At 56.2% G+C, this 22748-nt stretch overlaps 2 protein-coding genes across 5 annotated transcripts in view; one reads left to right on the forward strand and one right to left on the reverse strand.

Moving 5' to 3' along the window:
• Ubash3a (ubiquitin associated and SH3 domain containing A) overlaps positions 1-1081 on the forward strand; it is a 29466-nt gene extending 28385 nt beyond the window's left edge. For 2 of the 3 annotated variants that reach the window (XM_042687380.1, XM_042687379.1), the window contains one exon: positions 521-1081. In XM_042687380.1, coding sequence (XP_042543314.1) covers positions 521-658 — 138 coding nt within the window. In that variant the 3' untranslated portion in view covers positions 659-1081. The remainder of the gene's footprint in view (positions 1-520) is intronic. The other variant, XM_042687382.1, reaches the window with a different exon arrangement.
• Positions 1082-2400: 1319 nt separating this feature from the next.
• Positions 2401-22079, reverse strand: Rsph1 (radial spoke head component 1). 2 transcript variants are annotated; one of them, XM_042687305.1, is made up of 9 exons: positions 21955-22079; positions 20172-20285; positions 19988-20093; positions 14752-14842; positions 13649-13784; positions 9583-9654; positions 6317-6476; positions 4682-4816; positions 2401-2492 (listed from the first exon to the last, which is right to left on the reverse strand). In XM_042687305.1, exons 1-9 carry the CDS (start codon positions 22006-22008, stop codon positions 2443-2445), a joined length of 918 nt encoding a protein of 305 aa, XP_042543239.1. In that variant the 5' UTR covers positions 22009-22079; the 3' UTR covers positions 2401-2442. The 2 variants fall into 2 exon arrangements, with proteins under 2 accessions (XP_042543239.1, XP_042543240.1); XM_042687306.1 differs by lacking the exon at positions 20172-20285.
• Positions 22080-22748: the final 669 nt, after the last annotated feature.

The following is a 22748-nucleotide window of genomic DNA, read 5'->3' on the forward strand; positions in this document are numbered from 1 at the left end:
TCTCCACAGGACTGTGCTGCTTTCCGCTTGCTTCCCACAGGTGTGGATCTCGGGGTTTAGGGCTCTGGAGGGGGCAGACACCCAGGCCTGGTCAGAGGCCCTGGCTTCAAACCCCAACCACTTCCCCCCCCACCCCCAAAAAAAAAGTCTCCACAGGAATCCATTCCATTCCATTCATTTCACAGAGGAGAAATTGAGTCCAAAAGTCTGTACTTTTTTCTGTGGTCTGAGAACTCAGGAGGGCACCCTCTGCGGAGCCCCCTCTTGGGTGGTAGCAGGGCCCCCGCCGGCACAGACGTGGGTGGTGAGGGCTGTCCTGTGTATTCTACAATGAGTATTATCTCCACCTGACCTGCACTGGGCCCTCCCCACTGCGGCAGACATCGCCCAGGGCCGAGGCCTGGATTCCAAAGCACCGGGACAGCCCAGGACCATTGCGCCCTCCAGGGCCTGCAGATGGTGTAGAGCTACTCCGAAGTTGATTGGCTTGGTCTAGGATGGCTTTCACACTCTATTCCAGATCCCTTCTCTGGGAATGTGCTTCTGCGAAGAAAACCAGGAGCAGGGCCGATGGGAGCTGGTGAACCCGCCGGTGAAGACGCTGACACATGGGGCCAACTCGGCCTTCAACTGGAGGAACTGGATCTCAGCCCACTGAGCCAACCTGCCCCTCCTCATCCCCCCGTGGGGAGGCGGTGCTGACTTTGGGCAGAGCCACCCGGCCCCGCCGCTGGTGTGCAGTGGACGTGGAGACCTGGAGAAGCATGAACCCATCTGGATATCCCTGCCACTGCGCCGCCCAGGGCGTGTCGTGCTGGGGCTGAGCTGCAGGAGTGCAGAGCAGCGCCCCCACGCCGAGCTCGCCCAGCTCACCACGGCAACCTGCACCCTGGCGGGCAGGAAGGAGGCCCGGACTCTCCTTCCCAGGTTCTGCAGACCAGGGCGCAGGCGCTTGATTTTCTAAGCGCTTCGTGAGGTACAGCCTGGTCGCTTTTCCTTTTTCTATTTCGGTCTCTCTAGGCGAGTCTGCGCCCACTGAAAGAGCTGTAATGTCAATAAAGTGGTACACGCGGGGTCTGCGGCCGGTGCTTTCATGTCTGCTTGTAATGCTGGGTGCTTTAGCCTGAAGAGGCCGGAGCACAGGTGCACAGCTTATGGTGTTTGCAGGACCACGTCTAGGAATGCAACCCACGCTGCGGCGCATGACCCACTCCAACGCTGGCCTGGAGGGAGCGGGGCGGGGGGCCTCACACCAGGTCGAGGGAGGTGAAGCAGGGCTCACACCAGGCCGGGGGAAGCAAAGCGGGGGCTCACACCAGGCCAGGGGAGGCGAAGCGGGGGCTCACACCAGGCCAGGGGAGGTGAAGCGGGGGCTCACACCAGGCCGGGGGAAGCGAAGCGGGGGCTCACACCGGGCCGGGGGAAGCGAAGCGGGGGCTCACACCGGGCCAGGGGAGGCGAAGCGGGGGCTCACACCGGGCCAGGGGAGGCGAAGCGGGGGCTCACACCGGGCTGGAGGAGGGGAGGCGAAGCAGGGGCTCACACCAGGCCAGGGGAGGTAAAGCAGGGGTTCACATCAGTCTGGGGGAGGTGAAGCGATGGCTCACACCGGGCCGGGGGAAGCGAAGCGGGCGCTCACACCAGGCTGGGGGAGAGGAGGCGAAGCGGGGGCTCACACCAGGCCAGGGGAGGCGAAGCAGGGGCTCACACCGGGCCGGGGGAAGCGAAGCGGGGGCTCACACCAGGCTGGGGGAGAGGAGGCGAAGCGGGGGCTCACACCAGGCATCAGAGGAGCCAAGGGGCAGGGGAAGGTGGATGGGCTGCAGGGTTGCAGGGGAGGGTGTAAGGCTTCTCCGGGAGCTACAGCAGGGGTGCACACGGCTCCGGGGAGAGGAAGCAGAGGCTGGATGTGAGCACACAGCAGTGACAGGGACACGCTGGGACGGGGAGGGAGCCTGAGGCCGGGTGCACAGTCCACGCCGGCCTGTGGGCAGCCCTGTCCCTTGGCGGGTGGCAGGAGGCCCGTGGGGGGCACTGGAGTTCATGGCGAGGGGGAGGCAGAGCCCCGCCCCAGGACCTGCACACACGCCCGGCACTGGCCCGTGAGCAGGGCACACGGTACCACTTGTCTTCCAGGTGTCTCCTCATCTGGCGGGAGGTGGGGGGGGCAGTATCTCATAGCTTAGCCAGAAGCCCACATCCCATAACCCTCACCACAGAGTGGCCACCACGTCCCTGTCATCACACAAAGTCCAGACCAGCGGCGGGAGCCCTGAGGAGCGGCAGGGGCTCCACCAGAACCAAAGGACAACAGGAGATTTATTTACAACCATAAACAAACAACTGAACATCTGCCCGGCACCTGCCCTGGGGGAGGCGGTGGGGGGGGGAGTGGTGGAGGGTAAATCAGGCCGGCTTCTGGCGTGTGCCACCTGCGGGCTCTCAGTCTTGCAGGTCTGAGAATCGACCTTCGTCCTCAAAGCTCATGTTTCCTGAGAAGAAAACAGACGCACCGGTGTAAGCCATGGTAACCTTGATTGACTTTTAAGATTCTCAATCCACTAATAGATGTTCGCGGCAGAGCTACTGTAACGATGGGGCATAACAGGAAAATCTGGAAAGTTAAATTTATCCAGACTCCTCTTTTGGAACCAGTGGGAAAAAATCAGCAAAAGGCTTGTTTCACTCCAGGGGAATCCTAAGCCAAGAACACATGTGAGGTAGTAATGATTCCTTCCTACCTGAATAAGCTATCCATCAAAGCAACGACTTGATGGCTAAACATTGTCATCGTTTCGCTTTTATATTTCGTTTCGTGAAATTCAGAACTTTCTAAGTAGGGGCTATAACTCTCACTAGTGAAGAACTTGTGGGTAGACAGACGTCACATGGGAATCGTGATGAACAGATCTTGAATTTCTATTATGTTGGTGGAAGTGATCTATTGCTTTTTTTTTGGTCGTGGGTCTTGAACTCTGGGCCTGGGCACTGTCCCTCATCTCTTCAGCTCAAGGCGAGTGCTCTACCATTGAGCCACAGTGCCACTTCCAGCTTTTTCTGCTTATGTGGCACTGAGGAATCGAACCCAGGGCCTCAGGCATGCAAGGCAAGCTCTCTACCACTGAGCCACCTTCCCAGCCCTGATGAAAGTGATCTATTGTTACCATTGGAGGTCAGTGCGTGCTGTCTCCACGCCTCTTCTTGATCTGTGTTTGGCCAAAGGTAACCCTGGGCTAGACTGAGCTGTGTGGCGGGCACCGCCCTCCTTGGTCCTCCCCCTGCCAGCCCAGGTGGGTACAGCGCAGCCTCGCATCCCAGGGCGCAAGCCCCACATGTGTCCCCCAGGGCGATCCCTGCACGGAAGCCACGTGCCTGTGGTCTCAGGCTGTCCCCACACCTGCGGTCTTGGAAGCCAGTGGGAACTAGACAGCTCTGGAGGGTGACAGCCACACCTCTGCGTCACACACCCAGCCCCTCACACCGAGGACCGACAGCCTGGATGAGGGAAGGACAGGAGCGTGCCGGTGCCCATTCTCAGTCCCCACGGAACCCTGTGGGCGTCTACCTGGGATGGGCCAAAATACCCACTGTCTACGAAAAGCAGACAGGATACAGCCAGCATAGCACTTAGCCAAAGAATGCCTCTTTTGTGTGTCATTGTAATATTTAAGCTAAGTGTTGTTAGAAAAGTCTGTGTGTGTTTACACGGGAGACTATTTTGTCCAATTTAAATCATTTCAGATATAGGGCTGGGATGTAGCTCAGTGGCAAAGTGCTTGCCTAGCAAGTGCAACGTCCTGGGTTCAATCCCCAGTACCAAAAAAGAAAAGACAAAAAAATACAGTTAAAAAAATTATTTCAGATATATTTTAAAGAATAGAAAATCAATTCACTTGTTTTTGCAATACTGATCCGATGTTTGAACACAGAGCCTTGTGCTCTACCACTTGGATCATGCCTCCAGCCCTGTTTTTTATTGACATTTTTGGAGATGGCATCTCATGGGCTTTTCTGCCCAGGCTGGCATTGAACTGTGATCCTCCACATCTCAATCTCTGAAGTAGCTAGGATCACAGGTGTGAGCCACCAGTTCCCAGCTTATTCATTCACTCGTAATTTACAAGAGGCCAAACCGGAACATGCCCCGGATCCAACGGTGTGGCCTAGAGCCAGGGGAAGCGGGCAGTGTCCTTCGTACACCATGCCACCTGCCTTAGGGCTTCGGGCCTAGAAGTGGAACTGGGAGAAGACAGCCCTCTCACGCTCTCGGCCGTGCTAGCGAGCACAGGAGCAAGAGTTTTGAATATTGACACATCTCTGGTCCCGGGCAGACTCTGACCTAGGGCTAGTGGAGACAGACACTGCCAGATAACTGCAGATCCAGATCTCAAAGAACTCGCCAGTGCCTGGCGCTGCTGGCCACGGGTCCCCTTCCCACGACAGCCATGGAACAAATCACAGTGTAAGATAAAGCTCCATCCCGAGTCTAGGCACAGGGCAGCCTCCTCCCCACGACCCATGCAGGCCAGTCCCCACGTGCCCCCCTACACGGGAGGACGGGGGGGGGGGGGTAACAGCATCCCCACAGCGGTCAGTCCTTGGGGCCTGGACCAGGGGGGGCCCGGTGAGGGAGGAGAGGCCAAGTTCCCCAGTCTGTGCCCTGCGGGGCGCGTGTCCTCACCCTGGTCCGCGTCGTAACTGTACTCGCGGCTCTCCTGCTGGAAGACGTCTGCGTCTTCGTCTCCAGACCTCAGGTCTATCTCCCCCTCGAAGCCTTCTGATGCCACCGGGGCTTCCTCCACGAGCTCCCCGGCCCCTGGCACAGAGCAAAGGGTGGAGTGAGGATGGTGGGCGGAGGGGGCGCAGCCCTGAGGCTCGGGTGGCCGGCCCTCACCTTTTCTGGCACCCCCCACTCTTCTGTGCTTGCTTTCCTTCAGGGTACCCCTGACTCTGCCTGCGCCCCCCCCCCCCAGCCCCGGCCTGCCCAGCAGAGGCCCTGCCACGCTGCGGTGAAGCACCGGCAGAGACGCCTTGGGTCTGAGACCCTGCACGGAGAACGCGTCTCACGCACCGCACGTGGAGAACGAGGCCTCTGGCCTTAGGGCTCTTGAGCTGGCTGTGCGACAATGTGGCAAGGGTGATGGCCACTCCTGTCCCAAGGGAAGACAATGCCCGCAGAGAGCAGAGACCAGCTCTCTGTCTCCGAACCCCCAGTTACGGACAGCAGCAGGCCCCTGGAGTGCCCGTGTTACTCGCCCTCAGCCACCAGCTGGCCTCTGGCCGCAGCTGCAGCAGGAGCGTCACTCTGTCTGGACAAGCAACGGCTCCGGGGGTCCTTCTTCTATGCAGGACCTGCCACTTCAGCGGCTGTCGGCCACCCCCAGAACCCCACCACGCCCAGGCTCTGAGCAGAGGTGCCCTGCTTCCCCCGGGAGTTCCCCAAGATCACAGCCACCTGCGCCCCGTGTCCAGTCCTGTGTCGCTGCCCTCCTGTCCCCGTCCTCGCACCAGATCCTGAGCTTGCCTCGTGACACCCTGCCCGCCTCGCCTCCACGGACACGCGTGGGGTCGGGCAGCCGCAGCTCAGAGTGTGGCGCGTGGGACGGGCAGCCGCAGCTCAGAGCGTGGCACGTGGGGACGGGCTGAGCGTGGGGACGGGCTGAGCGTGGCGCGTGGGGACGGGCTGAGCGTGGCGCGTGGGGTCGGGCTGCCGCAGCTCAGAGCGTGGCGCATGGGGTCGGGCTGAGCGTGGGGACGGGCTGAGCGTGGCGCATGGGGACGGGCAGCCGCAGCTCAGAGCGTGGCGCGTGGGGACGGGCTGAGCGTGGCGCGTGGGGTCGGGCAGCCGCAGCCCAGAGCGTGGCGCGTGGGGTCGGGCAGCCGCAGCCCAGAGCGTGGCGCGTGGGGTCAGGCAGCCGCAGCCCAGAGCGTGGCGCGTGGGGTCGGGCAGCCGCAGCCCAGAGCGTGGTGCGTGGGGTCGGGCTGAGCGTGGCGCGTGGGGTCGGGCAGCCACAGCCCAGAGCGTGGCGCGTGGGGTCGGGCTGAGCGTGGCGCGTGGGGTCGGGCAGCCGCAGCCCAGAGCGTGGCGCGTGGGGTCGGGCAGCCGCAGCCCAGAGCATGGCGCGTGGGGTCGGGCTGAGCGTGGCGCGTGGGGTCAGGCTGAGCGTGGGGACGGGCTGAGCGTGGCGCGTGGGGACGGGCAGCCGCAGCCCAGGGTGTGGGCATCCGTGTCCTCAACTGGGGCGTCCGTATCCCCAGACCCAGAGCGTCCATGCCCACAGATCGGGGGCCCGCACCCCGGGCCCGGCGTCCGTACCCTCGGGTCCTGCAGCCTCCTCCAGGACATGTTTCTCTACGACAGGCTTCTCCTCGGGGAGAGTCGGCGTCCACAGGGCCAATTCTGTGATTTTTATAGCTTTCCACTTGGGAACAATATTTATTGATGTTTCCTCCTCCTCCTCCTCTTCTCCTCTTTCCTAAGGGCAAAAACAAATATAAATTTACCCTAAATTGACCTTGGTCTAGAATAGTAAAAGCCAAGAAAGACGAGACCGGCTCTGAACTGCTCGCGGTTCTCATGGCACTATCCAGCCATCGGAACACGCTGGCCGTCCCCCACAGCGTCGTCTAGGGGCTAAGCACAGATCTTGCAAGAACTGGATGAGGAAGATGCCACAGAGCAGAATGGTGCCCAGCTTTGGGGCTCCACACACCCAGCCGTGGGGGTCGCTCTGCAGCAGCCCAGGCATGTCTCTAGATCTGACAGCCAAAGGACCACCAAGTTCCTAGCTGTCCATATAATGCCACCGAGTGCACGTGCAGACTCCATCCACATCAAAGACTGCGGGTAAGAAAAACTAAAGCAACATGGGAGGTCAGTCCTACATGTGGCAGGTTTTATAGTTACGTGCAATCCCAACAGTACTTGCTGGACATATGTTTTCTACTCTTAGTTCTGCAACGATCCCAAAATTCCAAACAGGTGGACAGACGGAAAACACAGAAATACGGACCATTCCCATGGGCCACCCACGATCCCTGCGCACGAGTGCCACCAGCCTGCCTGTTGCTCCTTGGAGTTACTCTGAGAGAAACTCCTCTAGTTGGCTTTATGTTTTCTAGGTTTTGTCCCCCACACGGTAACACCCCGGCTGTGGGACTTGGAATCACTGAGACGGCTCCTTCCACGCCGATGGCTCATCCCCTCACAGAACTTCTGACGCATCATCGAGGACTTGACTGTGGCCGGTAACTCTGCCTTCCTGACGGATTCCCAAGTGACACTGCACCAGCATCTCCTTCCTCGGCTGTGGGGCCGGCTCACAGCTGGGCGCCTCCCAAGAGAGTCAGTCCCTCACCCCACGGATCTCGGAAAGGCCACCCTCTGCAAAGCTGCCCAGGTCGTGACGTCACGCATGCCGACCGCTGCGTCTGTCCGGTCCTGTCCAGGGTTTCCCCCTCTATTTCACAGCCATTGGCCCAAACACTTCCCCATCCCCACAATAAACCGCACATGCCCAGCTCCGTCTCAGAGTCGGCTTCCTCAGTGTTAAAAAAAGACATGGTGAAGGATTAACTTTCCAATACCTTAGAATATGACCTTATTTGGAGATAGGGTCTTTCCAGAAACTACCCAGTAAAAACGGAGTCATTAAGATCGGCCCTAATCCATATAATGAGTGTCTACTGAAAAGGAGAATCAGACCTAGAGTCGGATACCTACAGAGGCAAAACGATCGAGGGCGTGCAGCTCAACCTTCAGCTCAGGATGCAGAGGTATAAACTCATCTGCAGGACTGGCCTGAGAGCCCCAGAGCCGGCCCACACAGCGCCCCCTGCAGGATTAGGCCTCCAGGGCCGGGGGCTGCTCACCTTGGGTGGAGGTGCTGGAGTATGTCAGTGTGTGGTTTTACAGGGGCTGGCAGCTAACAGCAGTCTGGAGTCTCAGGTTTGGTCTCCCGGACAATGCTGTTAGGGGGCAGGCCTGGGGAGCTCTTGGAGATGGACTGGATGCATTTAGCATGATGAAGCGGCCATGAATCTTTGGGGACCAGTGGTAACCCATTATAGCTTGAATAGGCAGTGTCCCCCAAAAGTTCATGTGTTAAAGACTTGGCTCCCAGCCAATGGCACTATTGGAAGGTGGTGGAAACACAGGTGGAGTTTAGTTGGAGACGTGGGTCAGTGAGGCTTGAACCTGAACTGGAGGGGGCTGGGCCGGGACCCGCTGCTTCTCCTCCCCCTCTCCTCTTCGAGTGCTGACCAGCCTCTCCATCTGTCTCTGTCTCGCTGTCTATCACACACTTCCTTTGAAACTATTTCATTGTTTTGGATCAGGGCCAAGTGATCATGAACTGAAGCCTCTGAAGTTATAACTAAAATACACCTTTCCTCCTTTTAAATGGTTTTTCGTGGGTGTTTTTTCACAGTGCTAGACAGCTAAGGCAAAGGCCATCTGCAAAAGAAGGGGAGAGCCGGGCGCCAGAGGTTCACCCCTGAAATCCTAGCTACTCAGGATGCTGAGATCTGAGGATCGCGGTTCAAAGCCAGCCTGGGCAGGAAAAGTCTGTCAGACTCTTATCTCCAATAAACCACTCAGAAAACCGGGAGTGGCGCTGTGGCTCAAGTGGTTGAACACTTGCCTTGAGCTGAAGAGCTGAGGGACAGCGCCCGGGCCCAGAGTTCAAGCCCCACAACCGACAAAAATTAAAAGCAAAAGCAAGAGAGAAGTTCTGCCTTGCTGAGCTTCAGGAGGAAGAGCCCTGCCGCCCCGGGAGCATCGACTTCCGGACTCCAGCATGCACAAGAGATGCTGTGGGTAAGCTGTGGGTCTGGACTTGAGTGTGACATCCCAGGAACACAGGAAAGGCATATCATTTTATGTAAGAGGAGAAAGACTATCATTTAGAAGGACCACTCAAATACAGGGATGTGGTATAGCTGTGTGCACGCACACATGTGTCTATGTGTTAAGTAGTAGCCTGGCCATGATAAAAATGATCCAAACTTCAAAGCTCATAACCATTTCCCGGCAAGGGCTGTGGAAGCAGCCTGGGCCTGTCTGCCTGTGACTGTGCAGGTGACACTCAGCATGTGCACACCAGAAACACAATTCAGGCATCTGTCACTCCAACAAAATGCCCTCAGGATTTCTATTCTCGTTCTATTCCATTGTGTATCCTATTTTTTAACTATTGCTCATAATCCGCTAAGCTGCTGTTCTGACACATGGATGGATTGCAACATGCTCTTTGAAAAACATGGCTCTGGTGCCAACTTTCGGTCATCTGTCTGAAGCGAGAGCTCACGGCGCTGCGGGAACAGCTCGGGCGATGGCAAACTGTGGTGAGCCTGGTGACGGGCCTCGCGGCACGTCTGGGAGCTGTGTTTCCCCCCAGCATGAGCAGTCGCTGTGCCCAGGTATGAAGGGTTAGTCCTTGAAACTGGGTCCCGCTCAAGCACACGCCAATGAGGGGCAATGACCCGGGTGTGTTCCCAGTCAGCTTCACCTGGGGCTCACGGCGCCTGAGCAGCTCGCTGGCTGCGGCTGCGGCTGCAGGGAGCGGCGTCGCTCCAGCTTACCACGTCTGTGAGGCGGTACTCTCCGTGCTGCTCACATCCAATGTCAAACACGTACTTCCCAGGGCCGATGGGCTGTGGGCAGAGAAAGCCGAAGCACATCACTCTGGGGGCTCGAGATCCAAGAGAACACAAAGCCTGCTTGCCCAATATCTCCACCAAGAAGCTTGTCCCCGCCCCCACCACTGGGTAAGAGTGACAGGGATTAGCCAGACACCGGCTAGCTGTCATCCTCACTGCTCTGGAGGCTGATATCTGAAGATCAAGGTTCAAAGCCAGCCTGGGCAGGAAACTCCATAGAGACTCCTATCTCTAATTAACCAGCAAAAAGCTGGAAGTATGGCTCAAGTGGTAGAGTGCCAGTGCCTGAGCCCTGAGTTCAAGTCCCATTATTGGTACACATGTGCATGCGCATGCACATGAGTACACACACACACACACACACACACACACACACACACACACACAGAGTAACAGGGACCAAAAATGCTTTGTGAAGTAAGGGCCCAGGAGTCACAGACTACATGTCCTGTCTTATTTTTTTAAGACCTTAACCACATTTTTACTACATTTGAAAAGGTAAATTACATTCTTCACAACTCTGTTTCTAGAACATAGAGATTTTTAAGAAAAACAAAAACTGGGTCATAATTGCACATATAGACTCTACTTTTTCTTAGAAGCAGGCATAACTGGCTGCCCACTTACAAGTGTCCCCACAGGCCAGTGCGGTGTTTTGTTTCATCTAAGAATGGCAATCTTTCATCATTCCCTCTTGTTATTTGCAATGCCAGTGTTTGTCTTTGACAAAGAATGCTAAAGCAAGCACATGTTGGTTACACTTAAATCTTTCTGTAGGCTCTTAATGAGGAAAAACTAATTATACCAGGAATTAATTACACAAGGAAACACACAAGTACAATCCTTGCGTAAAATATTTACTCTGACCAGAATGAGGCTTTAACAGTTTCATTTTAACAACGTTTATGAGCTCCCACAACTTCAAAGTCCTGTTGTTCTTGGGTATTAATGTTTTGTTCTCCCTTTACATGGCTTTTGTGTTTAAACTTCCCAGTTTAAACTTCTTCATTTTCAATTGGGTCTGTTATGCTACTTGTGAGACTGTATTTCTTTAGATTTTTAAATACCTTTTTAAAGAATTGTTTTAATTGTACAACTTTCTGAGCTCATGTGTGGTAATTTCATACAGACATGTATTGCATAATAGTGAACTCAGTAGTAACCATTTCTAAACAGTAAGCACTGTTAGTTAACATAAGAATGGACACCTCTTCATAGGGATCACTTAAACCACGATGATAAATGCAAGAGCTTTAAATATTAAATATCGCTTTATATGGCAAATATCCTCATTTCCAGCTGTCAATCATCTCATACATTTTTATAGTGTTTTCTAACCTACAAAGAGTTCATTTTGTTGTTGTTGGTCGTGGGGCTTGAACTCTGGGCCTGGGCACTGTCCCTCAGCTCAAGGCTAGCACTCTACCACTTGAGCCCCACTGCCACTTCCGGCTTTTTCTGTTTATGTGGTGCTGAGGAATCGAACCCAGGGCCTCATGCATGCAAGGCAAGCGCTCTACCACTGAGCCACCTTCCCAGCCCCTAAAGAGTTCTTATGAAGCTAAATCTATTGGCTTTTGCTTATCTGTTTAGAAGTTGCCCTCTCCCCATTTCAAAGTTAATTAATATTCACCTATTTTTCCCCACAGGTGATTTTCTTGGTTACCTTTAAATTGTTATATCTTCTAGAAAGTTCCTTCATCTATGTGAGACAAAATTGTTTTATTCCTCCCCCCTCGATTCCCAAGGGCCCCAGGACACACTTCCTGGCCACCATCGCTACCTTTTCACCCAAACTGAGAGCTCCCACATGTTCAATTTGGGGGGGGGGGGGTGCACGCGCGCATGCGCACTGTTTCTGGAGCTTGAATTCAAGGTTTCTTGCTCTCCCTTGACTTTTTCACCGAAAGTTGTTGCTCTGCCACTTGAGCCACAGCTCCACTCCCAGCTTTTTGGTGGTTAATTGGAGGTAAGACTTTCCCGGCTGGGCTGGCTACACACTGAGACCCTCAGATTCCAGCTCTGTGAGTAATCAGGTTCACACCTGTGAGGCGTCCATGCCCTGCCCAAGCCTCAATTCTTTTCTCCGCTTGGACCTGTCTTCACGCTGTCTAACCTTCCCCCCTCCTCTCTGCCTCTTTGCCCTGCTCCACACTTCTTGAACGACTCATCAGCAAACACAGAAACCAGTCATCTAGGAAGGAAACAGAAACCAGCGCAGCGAGTGTGGAACTGTCCGACTTCGCTGGTGCCCGTGAACCGCCCCGGCCGGGGCAAGGCTCTGCGCCGTCAGACCTCTCGGTGCTCATGACTGGCGCTTGCCCCCTCTCCCCCGTGGAGGAGGATGTGGGGTGACTGTCCCTGTCTTGTGACTTTAACATAGCACTTGTACATCAGCAAGTCTCTTCTCTAATCTGAAGAAATGCTCTTGTTAAAAAGACAAAATAATCGAACTGGAGGGGTCGTTCAACTGGTGGAGCGCCAGCCTTGAGTGAAAAAGCCAAGCAAAGGAGCAAGGCCTGGAGTTCAAGAAATAAAGGAAAAAGGGAAAAGGGGTAGTGATAGAAAGCTGGAACTCAGTAGGACGTTCTGTCCACATGAGCTGATGTGTTGAGATGAGACCTTTGTATAACTATTTAAAGATGTTTAAATATCTTATTGCTCTATATTGATAAACCTGGCGCTGGGGAGCACCTCTTTCTACCAAACAGAAGGATTTTTGTGATGAGCCGAGCCAAGGTGGCCGGTCTAATCTCAGAGGGGCTGAATGACACAGAATGGGAGGGGACATGGTCATTTCTAAGCTCGCTCGCCACCCGGCCCACACTGGCCTGTTGGGGATGGGCTATGCTCTCTCTCCTGAATTCTCCAGGGTCAGATAAGCGGAACTGCAGCACACGGGCCTCTCCCAGCCTGGGGGAAGGATGCAGGGCGCCGTGCAGGCCGGGCCTCCGTGCAGGCCGGGCCTCTGCTCAGCCTCCACTCGGCCTCTGCAGCACCCTCAAGCATGCAAAAGGACAATGCATCCTTGTGTCCAATTTGTGTGATTCAGATCCCCACCTGACCATTGTGCACAAGCTCTGTGCGTGTGCATGTATGTGGTGCACACTCAAGGAGGAGGAGGATACACACTCGAGAAGGGGGGGGGGGCGTAGAGGAAGGGGAAGGAAAGAGGGAGGAAGGAGGGGAAGAAGGAGCCCATGCTAGTGCCTGGGCTTTACGATCGGAATGTCCTCACGCGCTGTGTGTAGAATTGTAAATCGTTTCCTAACTAGCAGGACGAAGCCTCCAGCTTCGGTCTCAGATCCGTCTAGACTGGCTTCCATGTTAACGAAGAGAGTGAGCGCTCTGTGTAGGGAAAGCTGGGCAACTTCATTCAGTTGCACGTTCCCCGATAAGCGTCTAAGGCCAACAAACCTCCCTTCAGGGATTTTCCACCCGAGATCCCTCAAAGCCCCCACAAATGCCCTCAGGTGGGCTCTGGGTTATTCAGGGTCTCTCAGCATCCAGGAGTGCTCTATATGAGGTGGGAAAACCAGAGTCCCCCAAACACAAACGGCCAGTGGTTGGCACAGCACCAGGGAAGCTTCCAGACCCGGGCAGGCACTCTGGACTCCCCGCACCCCTCCAGAGCAGCAGCGCGGGCCGGCCTGCAGCTGCAGAGGGCGCCGCACACTCCTCCCAGGGAAACCAAGCCAGACACCTACACACTGAGCTGCAGGAGATGAAGACGGGGGGCTGCTTTACCTGCAAACAGGAGCGCAGGAGAGGCTAAGCTGTCCTGTAACTTAGCAACGCCGCACAGCACCGCTGGGGCTGGCAGCGTCTCCCCACCATGCCCCGCCCCCCGCCCACTGTCCTCTGTGTGCATCGGAGGCTCAGGAAGGTCTCCTGCCCAAGGTGGGGGAAGAGGAGGCTGCTCTGGTGTTTTCTTTCCCCAGTAGCACAGGGGTGCACCAGCTAGGAGAGGGGGTCGCACAGGACTTACGTTTTTGTTCAGGAACTTGCCCTGGTACCTGTGGTTCAGATGGATGAGCTCGGCGGCACCCTCCTGCTGCCCGTTCACCCAGGTTCCGACATACTTACTGCCCGTCTCCGCATAGAAGTAGGTGCCTTGCCCGTGCCTGGGAAGACAGGGACACGCTGTGTTCTGTCCTGGCATTCCAGAAACCTCTGGTTACAGCCCAGATGTGGGGACCGCGGGGGCCAGCTCACAAGCCACCGGGTTTCTCTGTGTCTGCCAGCCAGGAGCCGGTGGCTCTCGCCTGTAATCCCAGCTGCTCAGGAGGCCAAGCGCTGAGGAGTGCGGCACAAAGCCGGACCAGGCAGACAAATCCGAGAGATCCTTATTTCCAATTAACCCTCAGAAAGCTTCAAGTGAAGCTGGGACTCGAGTGGTAGAGTACCAGCTTTGATCCTAAAAGCTGAAGGACAGTGCTCAGGCCCTGAATTCAAGCTCCAGTACACACACATACACACACAGTGCATACATACACGCACACACGTGTATACACGCATGCAGATGCATGCACACATGCACACATGCGTACACACGTGCACACACGTGCACACATGCATGCATGCACATGCACACACTGCATACACACACATGTGCACGCACATGCACGTACATGCACACATACATGCATGCGCACATATGTGTGTGCATGCACCTGCATGCATGCACATGCACACACTGCATACACGTACACATACACACACTGCACACATGCATGCACATGTATGCATACACATATACACACATACATGCACGCACACACAGGCACGCACACACACAGCACTGGGATGGGTGGCTCTGGCCTGTCCCGCATTGGGTCCACTGTGCCCACACTCCCTGGGGCTTCTGGGGGAAGGATCCCCGGGTCCTGCGCCGCGAGACCGCGGTTCCTCCACTAGGGGGAGACAGTTGCCATCCCCAGCACTGTCCTGCACCCAGGGACAGGTCAGCAGTGGAGGCGAGGGGGCAAAGGGGCTTTGATGGTGATTGGTTCCCAGTGGGGGTGGACCACCTGAAGGCGGCACCCTAGCTCATTCCACAGGAAGCCTGCGCGGGAGGAGGCGGAGCCGAACCTTTGGTGGTTGAACCACTCCCCGGTGTAGGTGTCGTTATTGATGTAGTAGTACACGCCATGGCCGTGCCGCTGGTCATCCACCCACTCGCCTGGAAGGCACAATGCAAGCAAGCCAGTGAGAGGCAGGGTCATGCACAGCTCCTTCCGGGCTCCCTATGGGGAGGGCCCTAGCAGAGGAGCTGCTATTCCTGGCTCCTGCCGTGATCTGGGGACCAAGTAGACAAATCCCAAAGACTCATCTCCAGTTAACTACCAAAAAGCTGGAAGGGGCCAGTGGCTCAAGTGGAAGAGCACCCCCAGCCTGGAGAAAAAGCTAAGGGACAACAACCAGACCCTGAGTTCCAGCCCCAGTGACACAGAGACACACCAAACAATCTGCAGAAGAGGGAGCCATCACTGCAGGGGTGAGGCCCCTGACCCTCTCCCCTGATGCCTTCCTGTCCCCTGACATAGGTGTTGGCCAGCTAAGGAGCACTGGCTAAGGAGTCAGGGCTTCACTGGGCATGGGTCGGGGGAGGTAGGCCTCAGCGCTCTGCAGGTACCGACATGGTCACGGGTTGCTCAGGGAGTAGTTAGGATCCAAACAAGCTTGTCTGACCCATTTCCAGAGATCCTAGTTTGCTTCTTTGGCCTTGCAAGGATTTGGCTACCCAGCGGCAAAGCCATGGTGTCTGTCCAGGGGGCCCCGCCTCGGTGTCCATCGGCACCCCAGGCTCTCTCTCTCCTGGGCTCCTGGCTCCAGCACCCCCCTTCTGTGCCATGGCCCGTGGCTGACCAGCTGAGCGCATGCTCCACATCTGCACCAGCCTTGCCCGAGTGCTCCCCATCCCTGGGGTCCTGGTCAGTGCCGAAGCCAGCAAAGACATCAAACTCCTCACCTAACCTCAACAGTGAGGATGGCGGCAAGCTTGCCAAGCAAGTGCAGAGCAAAAACTCAAAGGCCGTTCGTACCACCGCCCTAGAAAGAGCTGCAGAAACCCAGCCGGGCTGCCCAACGCAGACAAGTTCTCTACCATTCCACATCGCCCATCAGTCAGCATGCTGAACAACACTTCTCAGAACTTGAATATTAAACCTAATTTTGATCAACGCGTTTGTCAAAATGGAAAAAAATAGCCTATTCTCTCTAGAGAAAACATGGGGAGGTATTTTATTGCAGGGACGTAATGAGAAGTGTTAGAGTGCAGGAAGCAATCCTGGACGTGTGGCAGGCTTTAGCTTAAAAGAACCTCATGACCAAACGCCGGCGGCCCACACTTGTAATCCTAGCAAATCAGGAGTCTGAGATAGGAGGATAAAAGTTTGAAGTCAGTCTAGGCAGAAAAGTCTGAAATTAATCATCCAAAATCCAGAAGTGGAGCTGTGGTTCAGGTGGTAGAGTGTTATCCTTAAGTGGAAAAAGCTAAGGGACAGTTCCCAGGCTGAGTTCAAGCCCCGGTATGGACATACACACACACACACACACACACACACACACACACACACACACACGTTAATTACCCAAGCAGTGTGTGTTCCTATGAATAAACTCCAAAGTTTATCTACAAAATGAATGTCTACCTGCTTCTTCAACCACTCCATATTTACTCAGCATCTGCCACACCCTATGCACTTGACCAGCCGGAAGAGCCCTGGTATGAGGGCAGCATCCGACTTCTGCTTGCATTGTGCTCGGGGACAGAGGCCCGCGTGAACGGCCGGCAGAGGGTGAGGCTGCAGGAAGTGCCCACCACAGGACATGGCAGTGGGCAACGGATCGGAAAGGAAGGTTACCAAAAATCCACCAAGAGAAGGGGGCACGGCTCACAGCTAAGAAAGCGAGCTGGCCCACGAAGGGACAGAGCCACCGTGCCAGGGGAGGCGGCATCCACCCCCACACCAGGGGGCCCAACCTGGGCAGGCCACCCCCACCATGAGGCCCAGAGTGTGGACAGAGGCTGCGGCCATTTTCCCGACCTTAAGCTGGGGCACGGCGCCTGCATTCGCAGCGCTCGCCAGTTTGGTGGAAATGGTCTCGCCGCCACAAATTCCAAGCTACATGTGGAGTTGGGGTTTGCTCCAAGTTGGCTTTTGTGAGCGGTTCTGAGCCAGCCCCACACAGCCATGGGGCAGAGAGCTCGGCTCGACAGTCCTGTCATTTGGGTTCTTCCCGCAAAAGGCTGTGACAAAAGTACTAGACCCTTCTCGGCCCACCCGAGCCGGTGGTCCCCGGGCAGTATGACAAGGTGATCACTACGCGTTGTGCAGAAACTTTTAAAAAACGGAAGGCCAATTAAATTGCAAAACACACGTAAACCTCACGCCAGCCAGGACTGGTGAACACATTGAAAGCAATAAAAGGCTTTAGAGACTTCACCCAGCACAGCGAGTCTTGCCTGAGGTGACGCAGAGAAAGGTCACCTTCTGGGCAGCTCTTCAGTGACTGAGTTCAAAACTCCTTTACTGAAGTCAATGGTGTGGGTGTGGGTGTGGGTGCGGGTGCGGGCACACCCACTGGCATGCACGCACATTTGCCAGTCCTGGGGCTTGAACTCAAGACCTGGGCGTTGTCCCTGAGCACTTTTGCTCAAGGTTAGTGCTCTACTACTTGAGCCACAGACTCCACTTTCAGCTTTTTAGTGGTTAATTGGCAATCAGAGTCTCCCGGACTTTCCTGCCCAGACTGGCTTCAAACCTGCGATCCTCAGATCTCAGACTCTTGAGTAGCTAGGATTACGGGCATGAGCCACCAGCACCCAGCTGAAGTGATCATTTAGAACAGTGTTACTATTGCTCTAACTTTGCACTTTTCTTTTTTCCAGTACTAGGGTTTGAACTCAGGGCTTTGAGCATGACAGGCAGACACTCTGCCACTTGAGCCACATGCTGGGCCCTCTATTTCATACTTTTTTGATAGGGTTTCAGGTCCCTCTCCTCCCCCACCCCTCCCGGCCAGCCTCAGACTGTGATCCTCTTACCTGAGCTTCCCAACTAGCTTGAATTACAGGTGTGAACCATTATGCCCAGCTCATTGCTTGAGACAGGGTCTCATTAACTCCTCCAAGCTACCTCAAATGGAGATCCTCTGGATCTCTGCCTCCCAAGTAGCTGGGATTGCAGGCATGAGCCATCATACCAAAAGCTGCATTTCGTTTTTTAAAAAAGTCTTTCTACACCTACTCGTGTACTTTCTCACGAATATGGATCTTGTCCTTGGAAGATTAGTTTCTACTGTTTTGCAGTCCCGGGACCTCAAGCCTGTTGGGTGAGCATATCTCTTCTTGGGATCAGCCTGCACTAAATTGGGGAGTTGGGGAGAGGCCTTCCTCTGGGAGAGCAGAGGTCCTAGACGCCAACCCCTGCCACTGTGACCTTTGGCTCGAAGCTGGCTCTCAGGATTACCCTCCCCCGAGAGGTGCTGCTTAGTCACTGTGTTCTGGGCAGGGAACAGCACCCCTGAAGCCAGGCTGGGCTCTCCGCTGAGAACAGTCGCTTGGAATGTGCCCTAGGGGCCACGTGCTCTGAAGATGGGGAGGGGACACAGTCCAGGAGCACACCGCTGGAACGCGGCTGGGCTGGACGGCCGACTCCAGAGTCCCGAGCTCTCTCGGCACGCCCTGCACATCCACGCCCATCTCTCCTCCGGCTCCTGATCCTCATGTCAACCTCTCCCGCTTCTCCACACCGTGCTGCTGAACTTCTCTATCTGCGTTAGTACCATGAGGTGGGCGGCATGGCCAGACTCTTCCCATCCCCAAAGCCTCACCTGGCCTCCATCTGCATCAGACTTCCAGATCTGAAGTGGCCTAAGGCCTCACCAGCATCTGGCACCCGACCCTGCAACCAACCCCACTGCTCGCCACCTGTGAGCGCCGCCACCTTCCTGCCCCTGTTCAAGGCCCCCACCCATCAGGAATGCCTGCCAGCTCTTCCCCTGCGGTTCTGGGGGCCTCTGTGCCTTCATGGGCTCCTTGGTTGGACCTGTCTGATCCTCCCAAAGACCAATCCTGGGCCTCACGCCTGGGGGTCCTGAGGCTGGACATATCCGCTCCACAGAAAACCACTCTACCCATCATGATGGCCGCCAACCCAAACCACGGTGATCAATCACTCGGCCATGCCTTGGGCTGTGTGGCTAGAAGAAGACTGACCTGCTGGGCTGGTGTTAACACTGCAGCTTCTGAACTGTTTCCATCACTGCCTAGTGAAAACAAGACACTTTAACTTTAGTCAGAGAAGAATCTCTGAGCAGTGTCTGCATCTTACTATGAATCCATCAGGAGATACAGTGGCTCACACCTGTAGCTACTCAGGAGGCTGAGGTCTAAGGATCAAGGTTCGAAGCCAGCCCAGGCAGGAAAGTCCATGAGACGCTTACCTTCAACTAATCACAGAAAAAGCTGGAAGTGGTGCTGTGGTTCAAGTGGTAGAGTGCCAGCCTTGAGCAAAAGGAGCTCAGGGACAGTGCCCAGGCCCAGAGTTCAAGCCCCATCAGGAAAACTTGAGGTGATGGGAGAGTAGTTGGGAGAGATGAGGAGAACAGAGGAAGGGTGGCATTGACCAAGAAGCACAGGACTTCTAGACTGAGTTGAGACCCCTTTGTACATCTACTTAAAGATCATTTTAAACACTCATAAGGAAAAAATTGAGTCTGTCAGAAGAAACACGCTTTCATAGCCTCCAAATTAATTTTATATCTAACTAGCAAGATCCTTGAAAAACAGAGCACAATGTTCATTGGCAGGAAGGAATCACAGCAGAGATGGAAAAATCCAGCTTCACAGGCAATACCTCCCAGACAGACCTTCCCTGAAGGAAGGCCAGGCCTAAAGAAACGCATGTGCATGAGAAGAGGGGACGGTGGGGAACAGAAACAGAGAAGAGAACTTCAGGGAGATGACCGGGATGCAGGGCCCTGGAGACAGGAGCCCAGGCCACAGCGCAACACAGAAGCCTGGGCTCCCTGGCAGCCACCATTCACTGCTTCCCATCCCCAGGCCCACAGGAGGGCACGCGCCGCCCACAGGGACCGTGACATGTCCACTGTAGGCTGGTTAGTTTGTTAGTCAGCCAGTTACCAGCGCCTACATCAACCATGGGGACCACAGGGACGTAGGAACGCAATCTCTACCTCCTGAATGACAGTGATCTGGAGAACTTGAACCTTTTCTTGTACAGTTCACTATCCACAGTCAAGTTCAAGCACAAGAAAAGAAGAACTTCCACAACCAAAAGCTGCTTTGATCCCTTTTTACCTTCATATCTGGATCCGTCTGGATATATGAAAGTGCCTTGACCATGCTTTTTATTTTTAACATATTCTCCAATGTATCGGGCGCCATTTTTAAATATGTAGGTTCCCTGAAATACATGGAATTTCACATTCGCTAATGGAATATTAAACCCGGAGGCCCACCCTCGTACGCCACCAGCTCTGACCTGGCCATGTCTTCTACCGAATTCGTAGTTCCCTTCATAGGTGTCCCCGTTGGGCAGTCTAGCTCTCCCGTGCCCGTGCCGTTCCCCAGCTTCATTCCGGTCCCCTTCGTATTCCTGGGTCAAAGAAATGAAGGTCCTTCTGGCTACCACTCAGGAAGCGCTGCCTCCATGACGGCTTTTGACAAATAGTATCCCCCTGTCCCCCCAGTTCTCAGGACAGCAGTGGTCCCACTGTACAGGTGAGGTAATCATCAAACACTGGTCCAAGGTGGCGCAGGTGGTGCCGGTGTCCACCATGGGAGCCCCGCTTCCTTCAACATCTGAGCATGCAGTTCAGTATGGGAATCCTCCACACCATAAACACAATCAGCCTGAGTGTGGACAGTGATAGGGATACTGCGTTCTTCACGGGAATATGCTTGAATACTCCACCTGTGCAGAACGGGTCTCCAGCCTGCCCAAACACCTCCCGGCTCACTTTCTCCCAACACGCAGGACTTACAAACAAATCCCCGGGAAAAGGTAACTTTTCCTTCAAATGATCCCTGGGATGGCTGTGGCCTGTAAAGGCTTTTGGCTCAGTGAGGAGGGATAGTAGGGGCTGGAGGCCCTGGGGGCGGCACTGACTCCTAATTCAGCTTCGTAAAGAGCCAAGTGAGGTCCTGAATGCAATCCCCAGTACTGAGCAACAAGAAAGTAAAACTGGAGTTTGTTTAGACTTATTACAAGGCACATTATATTGAAGAAAAAGCTCAAACAACTGTACAATTCCGTCCCTTTTCTAACACTGCTCACATCTTACCCATTTGTTCCAGGTTTATTCTAAATGGAGGTGTACCAGAGGCCTCTCCTCCAACCCTACAGTGCTCCCAACATGCCCAGTAGTCAGCCACCTGGATAGGTGACCAAGGAAGGGAGAACTCCTGTGTCGAGTTGTTTGAACTCGAGGCCCTGTGCTCGCTCTGCCCCTTGAGCCACACCACAGTGAAGAATCCTTCAAAGTGACTCAGATACGAACTTGACTTCCACGTTACGGGGCCATCAAAATGTCAGTGGAGTCCCAGGAGGGAGGAGACAGCTGGGAGGCTTGCTGGGGGGGGAGAATGAGGGGGGGGGGACTCCCAGGCACTTCCGGCTCATCGCACTGCCCCGGAGGAGGGGGAGGGGGGACTCCCGGGCACTTCCGGCTCCTCGCCCTGCCCCGGGAGCTCCCGGGGCCTTGAGATCAAAACCGGGAGAGGCCGCGGGACCGGAGCCCCGGGCTGGCAGGACGGTCTGCGCAGGCGTCGGCAGCGCGCCAGGGGCGGGGCTAGAGGGCTCGGTGGATTCTAAGACTAGCTGGACTGTCCTTGCGCACGCGCACACTCACGCTCTGCGCGCACGCGCACGCGCACACGGCCGGTCGGCCAGGGAGTGTGAGGGAGGCGTGTCGGAGCTCGCGGGGTTCCAGCCCGAGGCCTCTCCGCTGCCCGAGCCCAGAGCGAGCCTTGGGCGGGGAGGGCCGCGTGCACAGGCCGCGGGGCGGCGGCGGGGGCCGGCCGGGGCGGCGGGAGGCTGCGGGCCGCGGCGGGGCCGCCGCGGGCGAGGAGGGGCCGCCGGCCCAGCTTCGCCTTCCGCGGGAGCGAACGCGAGCGCGGCGCCGGGCCGCTCCGATCCGCGCTCCGGACGCGGCCGGCGGGGCCTCGGGAACCGGGCTCGGTCCCCGCCGGGCTGGGCCCGCCCGCGCCGCCCTCCCCGCTCCGGGGCGCCGCCGCCGCGCCCCGTCCTGGCCTGGAGCCCTCACCCCGAGATCATTCTCTCCCTCCTCCTCCAACTCCTCGGAGCCCAGGTCCGACATGGTCTCCCCTCGGCCCGGATCCCGGCCGCGGCGTCGCTAACCAGCGGGTACCGCCACCTACACCGGCGCGTCCGCGGTCGCCATGGAGACAGCGACCGGAAAGGTGGAGGGAAGGGGCGGGTCGAAAGGCACCGGGAGGCGCCCGTGGCAGCCCTCGGGAACTCCCCTAGCAACGGGAAGGGCGCCTGGGCCAATAGCCGTCCAGGAAGAGGGAGGGGGCGTGTTTAGAGGCGGGGCATAGGGTGCGGAGACGAACCAGAGGCATCCCTGAGATACGGTCCCAGCAACGTAGAGCGCACCTCGACCAACCACCATCCAAGACTAGGGAGGGGCGGAGCCTGGAGGAATTGGTACCTCTGGGTGCCCGGGGTCTGTGTGGCTATTTTGCCCTTCGCTCCTGGACCACCTCAGGCTGCTGCCTGAACTGGACCCTAAGAGGAAGGGCGCAAGCGGAAGGCGCACCCCACATTCTGTCCTGCCTCCCGGGGATGCTGCCCAACCCTCTGTCCCGACGTGTGGACGGTTCTGGTGTTTGTACTCTGTCTCAGCTGGAGGAACCGGCCACGCGCGCTTTACGTGGGTGAGGGTTTGAGCCCTCCCGACCCGGGATCGAGTCTCCACCTCCCCCTCGTCCTTGGCTGAAGGCCCGTCCCTCTCAGCAAGCCCAAAGCTTACTGGTGCATTTGCTTCTAGTACTCTACCGCTGGGCTGCTGGCCCCACCCTGCCCACCGCGGCCCTC

Source organism: Dipodomys spectabilis, unplaced genomic scaffold (assembly GCF_019054845.1).
Source record: "Dipodomys spectabilis isolate Male_0828 unplaced genomic scaffold, ASM1905484v1 ptg000107l, whole genome shotgun sequence".
In the NCBI taxonomy this organism is placed as follows: Eukaryota; Metazoa; Chordata; class Mammalia; order Rodentia; family Heteromyidae; genus Dipodomys; species Dipodomys spectabilis.

Excerpts from the sequence above, each read along its gene's own strand:
- Rsph1 (XM_042687305.1), bottom strand. The coding sequence starts at position 22,008 with ATGTCGGACCTGGGCTCCGAGGAGTTGGAGGAGGAGGGAGAGAATGAT. Across the intron at positions 20,094-20,171 it reads TCGGTAGAAGACATGGCCAG|GGAACCTACATATTTAAAAA; the intron begins GTCAGAGCTGGT and ends CATGTATTTCAG. Across the intron at positions 14,843-19,987 it reads AGACGGATCCAGATATGAAG|GCGAGTGGGTGGATGACCAG; the intron begins GTAAAAAGGGAT and ends TGTGCCTTCCAG.